Here is a 12,620-nt window from a genome sequence, read left to right as displayed (position 1 = left end):
CCATGCATTAATTTGGTATAGTTAAACATTTTACACACTACAAATGCAAAAGAAAGGGCGCTTGACTCTGTGATGACCCACTGCAGAATGTCATGATATGACTCAGAATGACAGGCTAGGTAAAGTATAAAGCCCTTATTTATACTTTTTTAGCTCTGCATTTGCATAATTTTTTAACCCAAAAGAGGTGCAAAGTTACAAAATACAATTGTATTTTGTAAGTTTGCGCCGCTTTTACGTCAAAAAGCGGCACAAATGAGGTGATAAAAAACTATAAATATGGGCCTAAGTACTTTGTGACCGCAAATCAGAGGACAAGGCTTGACTTGCCACATTGTAGTTTGGTTTTAGATATTTAAAAATGCTTACTAGGTATGCACAGTCAATTTCAGTGTAAGGTAATGAGGGCCTCAATTATGAGGCCCTTGTGGCTCACTGCACCACTGGAGTGTCATTTTTCTTGAAGCTCTGGCGGCACAGTGAGCTGGCCCATATTTACAAGGTCAGCAAAGCCACCTTGCATGGCTTTTCATGGCCTTGTAAGTATGGACTCCTTTAACGCAAAACACTGCTCAAAAGGGGCGTTCAATGGGTGTTGCTATGCAAACACCCAAGGAACATGAAAGAATCCGAAGCATTACCAGATTTCCATGTCTGGGAATGCGTCAGGTTCCTACGCAACCTCAGGGGTGGCGTAAGAGTGACACAATGGGAAGAAATACATTTATTTTCCCCCTTGTTTACTCTTTCTATGTGTGCTGCATTTTGCAGCACACACAGAAAGAGGAAAACCCCTCTTGTGATTGTTTTTGTGTAGGAAGCTGTACCTTCCTGCACAAAAACAATCATCCCCACAACGCAGGCACCCTTGCACCAGGGTGCAAGGGTGCCTGGTTTGGCGCATGGCAGCAATTTGTGCGCCAGTGCAGAGGGGGACAGAAATGCACTGTATCTTCTAGATACAGTGCATTTCTGACCTTTCCAGTGGTGCAGGGCCGCACAGCAAGGCACTTGCTGTGTCGCCCCGAACCACAGGCCTTGTAAATGAGGCCCTAAGTATTTTAACATATGGGGGTATATTTATACTTTTTCATGTAGCACAAACAACTCAGCAAGCCACCTTGCTGTGCTGCACTGCATGAAAGGGAAAGGGCATGAATGTGCTGTATTTAACATTATACTGCCTTTTCCCATTGCTGGTGGACTTTTGGTTGCCTAGTGCCAATGCAGGCACCCTTGTGTCATGCAGCAAGGATGCCTGGTTTCTAGGCAGGATTGTTTTTATGCAAGAAGGGACTCCTTCCTGCAAAAAACAATGCTGAGAGGCATTTTCCTCTTTTACTCTATTTGTGATGCAGAATGCAGCACACATAGAAAGATTTAAAAAAGGAGAACAAAAATATATTTTTCCTCATTATGCCTCACCTAGGGAAGTGTAGCATTTTGACGCATTCCGAGGATTACTACTAATAGCAAATCTAGGAATGCACTGAAATCCATGGGTCAATGCGTGGGAACAACCAGGCTCCACCCTCAAATGCCTCCTTGGGGCAGAGTAATGCAAGGTAGCGATGCACACTGTCTTGCATTGCTCTAACTGCACTAAGCCATGCATAAGGGTGACAAAAAACGTTGATACATTTGGCCCCTGGTGATGAAGGGGTACAAAAGTCATTATCTACCTTGGGCTTTAGCATCATATGTCTTCACACTTGGACATTTAACGAAACTGAAGTGGACTAGTACTGTTTTTTTCAAATTAGTGCTGAAATTTCTGGATTGTGGCATGGAATATCAAGTCACCACATACCTTGAGCAAAATATAAAAAAACAACAAAATATCAAGGCGGTAAATGCACAGAGGGAGGTATGGATTAACTATTCTTCATTCTATATTTATGCAACTTGAAAAAATCTGTAGTGCGCTGGAAACTGTCCACATTTTATTTGAAGTGAAAAGTGTTACTAAATATTTAAAAATCAATTAGAAAAATGAACAGGAAATCAATTATAAACATGCACAGGAAAGCCCAAGAACTTTGAACTTAAAGAATAGTGCTGAATCAGATAAATAATGTATTGAACATCATTCTATTTACAGGTAGTCCAGAAAGCGTTGGATGATGCCAGGCTGGGAAGAACCTGCATTGTAATTGCTCATCGCTTGTCAACTATAAAGAATGCTGATGTCATAGCAGTCATTCATCACGGTTCAGTTGTTGAGCAAGGCACCCACAGTGAATTATTAGCAAAGCAAGGCTTATACTACGATTTAGTAAATGCACAGGTTTCTCATTAGTCATTCAAATTATCGCCAATTTTTGGAAACTGTTTCTGTGATGTACACTGAAATTAATTTGTGTTTACTAATGTTTTAAATGCAGAATGTTTCATGGGAAGAAGCACTCGTATGATTGCTCAAGAGTGTTTTAAATTTTGGTAGGACCTCTTTGCAAAATAGCTTTGTTTTTGAAGCATTGGGCATTCTGATGATATATTTGTATGTGACGATCTCCTTTTTGTTGGTGGAGTCAGAAGGGGCAAATAGGTCACTTTTTATTTATTTGTTTCAAATGATCATTGCACTGTCATGATCAACAAAATTAATACTGAACATAGAAAGTAATTTTTTTAAAGGAATGCCGTTCTTTGTTTTTTCATATTGTAATGTTTTAGTGATTGCATGCGGTTGTACTATAGTTTCAGTTTTGTGTTTTAAATTTACTTAAATCTTAGACTATAAATTAGTTACATTATCTTGTGCAGAAATCAATCCAAACGAGCCCTTAATGTCTATTGAAAGCTATATTGTTTGTTATGTATTTCACAAAGTTCAAGGTGAATAGTGAGATCTGCCTTTCTCCAAATCCAAATGTCGACCATTGCTTAATGTATTCCCTTTGTTTGGTTTTGAGTTCTTAAAATTATTTCAATAAAACGTGAGCTGTTGAGGGTGTATTGATATAATAGATACTACTGATCAAAATGAGGATCCTTTTTAATGTTTAACATTCAAAATTTGAAAACAGATATTTCACCCAAAAACAGAATAATTAAGGAGTACATTGAAAGAAATAGAATGAGAAGGGCCTGGGGGAAGAGAAATCCATTCTAGTCCATATCTATATGCTAGTGTCCTCCTCCTTGGATAATATGCTATTGTAAATCAGGCGCTTGAAATGTAGGGAAAAATCATCAAAGTATTTGATGGATCGAATGGCTTTCATGGGATTATTTAGGTGGACATTTAAAAGAAGCATATCAGATGCAGTTATTTAGGTGATAATTCTCTGCCATTTTTGCTCTATTGAAACGTACTATAGTAAATGCTTGTCTGAAGGAATATATAGAAAGAGTGAAAGAAATGTTATTCACACTACAAATCATTGTTCATAGTGTTATAATTTAAGGAAATGTGATGAGTTATAAGGTGCTTCAAACCTTTGAAAAATACAGTATTGGTCCTCTGGCAGGATTTGATAAACCATATTTCAGAGAAAGATTTTTTTTCTCTCATGATTTTCTCCTGAAAATTACGATAAATGTTTCAGAAGTTAGAATAACAACAAACGTACTACAGATCGACAAATATCTTCCTCATTCACGTGAGAAAAAAGTAAGAAGTGCTGAGCTCTAGAAAGCTAAAATGAGGAGACAGTTTCTACAAATGTTCAAATATCTAGCCTGCTGAGTGAAATGTAGTTTCAACGGCAGTGTCAGTGTTTTATTTAGATCCCTACTGTTCAACAAGAGCTTCAGCTGAGAGGTGTAATGAATGACAAGAACGCTTACATTCTATATATGTAATCATTTGAATGTTGCAATGCTCTAAATGACTGATTATGGTGGTTGATTCACAAGATGGTGACTGTCTGTCTTCACAAGTCCTTGAGACTCGTCATATCACTCAGTCCAAGGCTAAAAAACAAACCTGTTTGAGGCAAGGATTCCAGATTAGAAATTCATGGGTTTATTCAAAAATATAATCACTATAGAGAACAGAAAGTAATTGGTTATTTAGTAATCCATGTCAATAAAATAGGCAAAGTAAACCTCTGGCAGAAGACTAACGTAAGGTCAGCTTCTAAACGAAACTCAAGGAAAGATTTAAACATAAATGAATAAATCGACTAGCGCAGAGCCTGCCTACGAAGAAAAATGCTAAAAGATTAGCTTGTCTCCAAAGGTAGGTATGAGAATACAGAAGCCTCATACATTTCATGGTGTATTATGACATGACGGTTGAACTAGAAATGCTGCAAACAGAAAAACCAATCAGTGCACAGGTAAATAAGATATTTCTACAGACCCTACTGCCTGTTTGCATCGTTTTGGTAGGGCCATGTCTAAGTAATTAAGGAAACTTGTTGGTGTTTTACTTAACACAGCAATACCATTGTTTGTTCAGCTAATAAATGACATGCACAGACGAGTGCAAAAACAGCAAGGCGATGGATGGAATGCTTGAAATAATGTCAGCCACAGGTAATTGTAATTGCTCGGGCCACATCCAAATCCATTATTTTTTGCTCAACATGCCACCTCAGTTTGGGCCCATCCATAAGCAAATCAGTCTTAACCCTGCTCTTCATGGGAACAATACAGCCTGAACTTCAAGACCAGGTCCTACTTGAATCAGAACACTGAGGGACATATTCAGAAGAAAGTGGTGCATTAGTCCTGATGCACCACTTTTCTTGTGTCGCCCCTGCCCCACCTATTGTCACCATGGCCACGCCGTATTTACAATATGGCACACCATGGTGGTCAATAGGACAATAGCATCAACATTTTTGATGCTTTTATGGCACTTTGTTGCACCAGTGTCTTTTGACGCTAGTGCAGCAAAGCACAGGGAGGCCCTTTGATTTAAATGGGTGTGTCATATTGACACCTGCTCTGAGCAGGTGTTTAAAATGATGGAAAGAATGACGCAGTGAAATGTTAGCAATTTCAGTGCTCCATTTTTTTGGGGCTCCGTGTGTCGGAACGCTACCTAGCATAAATGATGCCTGATACAGGAATAATGTGGTGCAAGTGTTTACAAAGTGGTGCAATTGCACCAATTTGTAAATATGATGCAGGAGAAAGGCCTTCTTAAAGCCACCTTAGTGTCAAGCAAATTATGCTTGGGTGGTGTAAGTTGATGCTAGGGGCTTGTAAATATGTCCCTAACAACCTTGGACTGGTTTTGCCTTCGTTTGGGCTTGTCAGCCAGGTATAGCTTGGTTCAGTGGTGCAGTGAGCCCGGGACACTTGTCTGGGAATACCAAAAGCACTTAGGACATCAAATGCAAAAACGATGGATGGAATTCTTGAATTAATCTCAGTCATTGGCAATTGCTCAGACCAACTACTAATCCAATGTTTTTTTGGCTACCATACTACGCCAGTTTGGACCTAGCCATATGCAAATCAGTCTTGACTGTGCTCTTCATGGAAACAATCCAGCCCAAAGTACAAGTCGAGGTCCTCCTTGAACCAGAACACAAACAACCTTAGATCATTTTCACCCCCAGTTAGAGCCCTTCAGCCAGTTAAAGCCTCAGACCAATGTCTGGGCATACCAGTTGCACTTATGGTGTTGAATGCAAAAAAGACAAAGGTGCTAATTACAACCCTGGCGGTTGGTGTTAAAGTGGCAGTAATACCGCCAACAGGCTGGTGGTAATTACCGCCAAATTATGACCATGGCGGAAAGATCTCCAATAGACAGCCAATGTACCACACTGACCGCCAGAGCAGAAACAACAGACACCGCAGCGGTAGTCGTCTACAGCCAGGCGGATGTCAATGTTCCGCCCACCATATTAAGACACAGCAAACCTTTTCCGGTACGGTACCAACAATATCAAAAGCCTGGCAGAAACAGACCTCAGAAGGTAAAGGACTCACCATTGAAGACACAGGGAATAGCCATGCCGCCATGGAGCCCGAGCTGCATGTCTTTCCTATGATCTTCTATATGCTGCTCCAACACGAACATCAATGCCGGCGAAGACGACAACGGTGAGTACAGCCACCTAGCACACAAGGTAGGAAGGGAGGAAAATGACAGTGACACACACACACACGAACCACACACACACCCCAACACCATACACACAATCAGCTGCATTACTAAAATATTTTTACCCCGTAACTCGGAAGAATAATGCAAGGATAAAAAGATTTGAAAAAGTGAATGTAATGAGAGCAACACATCAAGAAACATAAGTTATGCATGATAATAGGTATGTTCATATGTACACAAAAAGGGACACAGTCCAGTCTACAATGTTCGTAGGCCAAACGGCCACAAGCCAAAGTCCAAGACCACACATGTCACCTGCATCAACACGGAGAGAAGAACACTGCAGGGGCATCAGTTCGTAAATAGGCAGGCACCTCAGGGGGACAGGGGGCGGGGGGGGCACCTCAGCTAGGAGATGGAACAAGACCACTGGTTCTGGAGGGGGCAACATGCCCTGTGCTTGATCCTGGGGAGTGCAAGGCCACAGTCTCTTGAGTAGGTGACTTGCCCACTTGCACTGGAGGGGGCAACATGCCCTGTACTTGATCCTGTGGAGTGCAAGGCCACAGTCTCTTGAGTGGGTGACTTGATCACTGGTTCTGGAGGGGGCCTCATGCCCTGTGCTCTTGATCCTGGAGAGTATTGGCTAGGTGGGTATCTTACCCACTGGTTCTGAAAGGGGACTCGTGCCCTGTGATCTTGATCCTGGGGAGTGCAAGGTCACAGTCTCTCAGGTGGGTGTCATACCCACTGGATTTGCAGGGGGCAGGCCGCACCATCCCCTGCAACCTCGGATGGCTGCACAACCATGGTTGGTGGCGGGGGCTCCGTTACAGTTCCTGCCCCAGGCCCCTTGCTCTTCCTGCCTGCTGGTTCAGGCTCCTTGCTCTTCCTGGCAGCTGGGACAGGCTCGTTTACCTGCCTGGTGCAGTTTCCTTCACCTTCAGGACATGTGGCCTGGATCCTTTTCTGCCACAAGTGGGTGTGGTGACGACTGGGTCTGTGGACTGGGTGGCTGAGGTGCTTGGCTGGGTTCTTCCCACCCTGGCTATACGTGCAGGACCGGGGGAGGGGTAGGGAAGAGGTCAATGGTGGATAGGAACAGTTTTTTAGGGACATTGGGGAATGGGAGTGGAAGAAGAGGGAGTGGTTGTTGGAGGTGTCTGTCTGCTGATTTTGGGTGCAGGTGCATGGGCTGTATGCTGTTGTGAGGCGGATGGCTGTCGGGTGTCTGAGTGCTTGCGTTTGTGTACCTTAGGAGGGGGGGACAGGCACAGTGGGAGAGGACATGGGGCATGTGCGTGGCTATTCTGGAGGTATCTGTCAGTGAGCTGTGTGTTCTGCTTGGTGTAGGAGGCTGGCCTGGCTTGTAGTGGGTACCTTGGGGTACTTACACCTTGTGCCAGGTCCAGTTATCCCTTATTAGTAGATTAGCGGTGTTCTAGCAGCTTAGGCTGATAGAGTTTGCTATAGCAGAGCAGCTTAGGCTGAACTCATAGACATGAAAAGCTCCTACTATACCACGTATATCACTTAGCACTATATCATAAGAAAACACAATACTCAGAGTTACTAAAAATAAAGGTACTTTATTTTAGTGACAATATGCCAAAAGTATTTTAGAGGATATACTCCCTTAAGAGGTAAGTAACATACACAAAATATACATATACAAACCAAATCAGGTAAGTAAACAGTTAGAAAAGTAGTGCAAACACTTTAGAACACAATAGAATGCAATAGGAGACAATAGGCCTAGGGGCAACAAAAACCATATACTCCAAAAGTGGAATGCGAACCACAAATGGACCCCAGGCCTAGTGTAGTGTGTAGAGGGTAGCTGGGAGTGTAAGAAAACACTAAGGGTGTCCAAGATACCCCAACCCAACACCCTGAAAAGTAGGAGTAAAGTTACTCTACTACCTCAGAAAGACAGTAAAGTCGAGCTAGTGGATTCTGCAAGGACAACAATTGACTGCAAAGCACTGAAGACGGATTCCTGGACCTGAGGATCTGTAAAGGAAGGGGACCAAGTCCAAGAGTCACGAAAGTGTCCAGGGGGGGGCAGGAGCAAAAAGGCTGCCTCCAGGTGGAAGAAGCCGAAGATTCTGCAACAACGGAAGGTGCCAGGAGCTTCTCCTTTGGTCAGAAAATGTCCCACGGCACGCTGGAGGATGCAGAGTTGTATCCACGCAGAAAGACTACAAACAAGTCTTGCTAGCTTCAAGAGTCGTGGTTGAGGATTTTGGGTGCTGCCAAGGCCCAGGAAGGACCAGGAGGTCGCACCTTGGAGGAGGAGACAGAGGGGGTGCTCAGCATCACTGAGAGCCCACGCTGAAGCAGGCAGCACCCGCAGAAGCACCTCAACAGGCGTTCAGAAGATCTGAGCACAACAGTCGACTCAGCACAACAAAAGGGAGTCCTACTCACTGAGTTGGGCAATGCAGGATGGAGTGCTCGGGACTTGGGCTAGGCTGTGCATGAAGGAAGTCTTGCAAGAGTGCACAGAAGCCCCAGCAGCTGCAGTTCACGCAGTACACAGGATTACTGTCTGGCGTGGGGAGGCAAGGACTTACCTCCACCAAATTTGGACAGAAGGGCCACTGGACTGTCGGGGACACTTGGACCCAGCTCATGGGTTCCAGGGACCATGCTCGTCAGGATGAGAGGGGACCCAGAGGATCGGTGATGCAGAAGTTTGGTGCCTGCGTTGGCAGGGGGAAGATTCCGTCGACCCACAGGAGATTTCTTCTTGGCTTCCAGTGCAGGGTGAAGGCAGACAGCCCTCAGAGCATGCACCACCAGGAAACAGTCAAGAAAGCCGGCAGGATGAGGCGCTACAATGTTGCTGGTAGTCTTCTTGCTAATTTGTTGCAGTTTTGCAGGCGTCCTGGAGCAGTCAGTGGTCAATCCTTGGCAGAAATCGAAGAGGGAAGAACAGAGCAACTCTGGTGAGCTCTTGCATTCGTTATCTGATGAGAAACCCACAGGAGAGACTCTAAATAGCCCTCAGACTAGTATTGGCTACAGAGAAAGGTAAGCACCTATCAGGAGGGCCCATTGTGTGTCCATGGTGCCCTCACACCTCTGCATCCAAGATGGCAGAGGTCTGGCACACACTAGAGGAGCTCTGGGCACCTCCCCTTGGGAGGTGCTGGTCAGGGGAGTGGTCACTCCCCTTTCCTTTTTCCAGTTTCGTGCCAGAGCAAGGCTGGGGGGATCCCTGAACCGGTGTAGAGTGGCTTAAGCAAGGAGGGCACCATCTGTGCCCTTCAAAGCATTTCCAGAGGCCAGGAGAGGCTACTCCTCTCAGGCTCTTCACTCCTATTTCCAAAGGGAGAGGGTGTAACACCCTCTCTCAGAGGAAATCCTTTGTTCTGCCTTCCCTGTCTGCCTGTCACTCCCCTTTCCTTTTTCCAGTTTCGTGCCAGAGCAAGGCTGGGGGGATCCCTGAACCGGTGTAGACTGGCTTATGCAAGGAGGGCACCATCTGTGCCCTTCAAAGCATTTCCAGAGGCCAGGAGAGGCTACTCCTCTCAGGCTCTTCACTCCTATTTCCAAAGGGAGAGGGTGTAACACCCTCTCTCAGAGGAAATCCTTTGTTCTGCCTTCCTGGGACTGGGCTGCCCAGTCCCCAGGGGGGCAGAAACCTGTCTGAGGGTTGGCAGCAATGGTAGCTGCAGAGAAAACCCCGGAAAGTTAGTTTGGCAGTACCTGGGCTCTGTGCTGGAGCCCCGGGGATGCATGGAATTGTCCCCTCAATACCAGAATGGTATTGGGGTGACAATTCCATGATCCTAGACATGTTACATGGCCATGTTCAGAGTTACCATGGTGACGCTACATATAGGTATTGACCTATATGTAGTGCACGCATGTAATGGTGTCCCCGCACTCACAAAGTCCGGGGAAATTGCCCTGAACAATGTTGCGGGACCTTGGCTAGTGCCAGGGTGCCCTCACACTAAGTAACTTTGCACCTAACCTTCACTAAGTGAGGGTTAAACATTTAGGTGACTTATAAGTTACTTAAGTGCAGTGTAAAATGGCTGTGAAATAACATGGACGTTATTCCACTCAGGCTTCAGTGGCAGTCCTCTGTAAGAATTGTCTGAGCTCCCTATGGGTGGCAAAAGAAATGATGCAGCCCATAGGGATCTCCTGGAACACCAATACCCTGGGTACCTAGGTACCATATACTAGGGAATTGTAAGGTTGTTCCAGTGTGCCAATGAGAATTGGTAAAATTAGTCACTAGCCTGCAGTGACAATTTTAAAAGCAGAGAGAGCATAGATACGGAGGGTCTGTTAGCAGAGCCTCAGTGAATCAGATAGGCACCACACAGGGAACACATATAGGCCACAAACTTATGAGCACTGGGTCCTGGCTAGCAGGATCCCAGTGACACATATCAAACACACTGACAACATAGGGTTTTCACTATGAGCACTGGGCCCTGGCTAGCAGGTTCCCAGTGAGACAGTAAAAACACCCTGACATATACTCACAAACAGGCCAAAAGTGGGGGTAACAAGGCTAGAAAGATGCTACTTTCCTACACCTGGTGTGGTGATGATGCTGGTAATGGATTATGATGCAGTGCATGCAGGTGTGAGTGTAGACGGAACTGGGAGGGAGGTGGTGGAGGAGGAGGGGGAGACAGTGGAAATAGTGGATGTTGGTGTGTCTGCATCTGGATGGTGTTTGTGAGTGCCCGTGGGCTGAAGTGTGGTGCTTGTGTTTGCCTGTACCATTCTTGTGTGTTGCCTTGTGTGCATGCTCGTCTGTCTGTGTGCTTGGGATGGGCTGGGGTTGAGGAGAATGGGACTGGGAAGAAGAAGTTGGAGGGGGTGGGTAGAAACAGAGACAATGGCTGCCATTAGAGAGGAGGCCAGAGCCTGGATCGATCTCTGTTGGGCCGCCAATCCAGTGTGAATGCCCTCCAGGAATGCATTAGTCTGTTGCATCTGGGCTGCCTGCCCCTGGATAGCATTCACAATGGTTGACTGCCCTACATAGATGGATCTCAGGAGGTCAATAGCCTCCTGACTCAGAGCAGCAGGGTTAAGTGGGGCAGGTCCTGAGGTGCCTGGGGCGAAGGAGATGGCCACTCTCCTGGGTGAGCGGGCATGGGCAACTCGCTGAGGGGCTGCTGGGAGGGCAGTGTTGGTATGGGAGTGGCGGATGTACCTATAGCTGGGGTAGTCACAGAGGTGTCTGCCAACACCAGGGAGCTTCCATCGGAGGAGGAATCACTGTCAGAACTGTCCCCTCCAGTCTCTGCTGTGGTGCTCCTCTCGTCCTCCGTCCCACTGGTGCCCCACCGTCGGGGGACTCTGACTCCTGGGCCCTGTGGGATGCAGCTCCGTCCATCGCCGGTGCATCTGCGCCTCCGCCAGATGATGCTAATGCATATAAGGACAGGGTGACAAAAAAAGGGGGGGAGACAAAGGATACACGTGGTCAAGGGCTGCACCAACACTACCGTTGGCATACACAGCACCCTCACACACAGGGAACAGCCCTATGCAATATGCCGTAGCACTAGCAGAGAAATAGTTAGCAGCCAAGCCAATGGAGGGGCACACACCGCCAAATGCTGCACACCTGGGACCCACCCAGCCCTGACCAGTTGTGGATGCCTACGAGCTAGGTATCAAGATTATCCCTTCTGAACCCTAGCCACCAGGGGACCTATGCTGCAATGTCAGACCTGGCCTAGGGGCACCCACTGACACACATACCCCACCTGGATACCACCCTACCATGAGTAAGCTGTAATGATGTGCACTGTACCTACCCCCTTGAGGTTGCTGTGATGCCCTCAAGCACCCATCCAGCTCAGGATAGGCCACCACCAGTATGCAGGACATCAGGGGGGGTCAAGGTTCGACGGGAACCCCTTCCTCATTGGGAGGCCATCCCCAGCTGGGCCTCCGCCGTCTTCAGTGCCCAACATCTCAGGTCCTCCGACAGTGGGTGCTCTACCTGCCGTAGACTCCCAGGGTCCGCACGTCCTTGGCGATGGCACGCCATAAACCCTTCTTTTGATGGGCGCTGACTGCAGAGGAAATACACACAGGAAAATAGATTTAGTCAAACAGTCTTGCCTGTTAAACTTATGGCTCATCATACTCTTTCACATCACCATTTACTGTCACGACCAACAGGAAGTACAAGTACACCATATTAGATAGGGAAAAACACATAGAACAGAATGGACTAGGAGCCATAGAGAGTAGGGAACAAGGAATGCTAGGAAGAGAAGGGTAATATGGGAAAGGCAGAAAAACATAAAGGAAGGTACAACCAGATGACAAGACAAAGAAGAAGAAAAGAACAGGTGAGTGGGGGGTCAGACCTGCCTGTGAGCATGGTGCGCTAAAGAAGAACGAGGCCCCATGCCCAATTTGTGGCCTCGGAGGGTGCAGAGCAGGCTGGGGACGTGGCGCGTTTTGGAACTGCATGCCACGGCCCGACATTTACACACACATGGCCCATCACACAAACAATACGCCACCCAGAGAACATCCACCCACCCCCCTTACACAAGGCCTTTAAACACACCACACCACTCCATGCATTCATGCCACATGCATTGTGCCC

The 12,620-nt window shown here is 46.4% G+C and overlaps 1 protein-coding gene across 1 annotated transcript in view; it reads left to right on the top strand.

Annotated features, from left to right (window-relative positions):
- The window catches only part of LOC138262462 (ATP-dependent translocase ABCB1-like), a 571,226-nt gene extending 568,277 nt beyond the window's left edge, over positions 1-2,949 (top strand). The window contains exon 25 of the mRNA XM_069212358.1: positions 2,102-2,949. Within this exon, the coding sequence (XP_069068459.1) occupies positions 2,102-2,299 (198 nt within the window). The 3' untranslated portion in view covers positions 2,300-2,949. The remainder of the gene's footprint in view (positions 1-2,101) is intronic.
- The last annotated feature ends 9,671 nt before the right edge of the window (positions 2,950-12,620 follow it).

Source organism: Pleurodeles waltl, chromosome 10 (assembly GCF_031143425.1).
Source record: "Pleurodeles waltl isolate 20211129_DDA chromosome 10, aPleWal1.hap1.20221129, whole genome shotgun sequence".
Taxonomy (NCBI): Eukaryota; Metazoa; Chordata; class Amphibia; order Caudata; family Salamandridae; genus Pleurodeles; species Pleurodeles waltl.
This window is presented reverse-complemented; position numbering and strand designations above follow the sequence as displayed.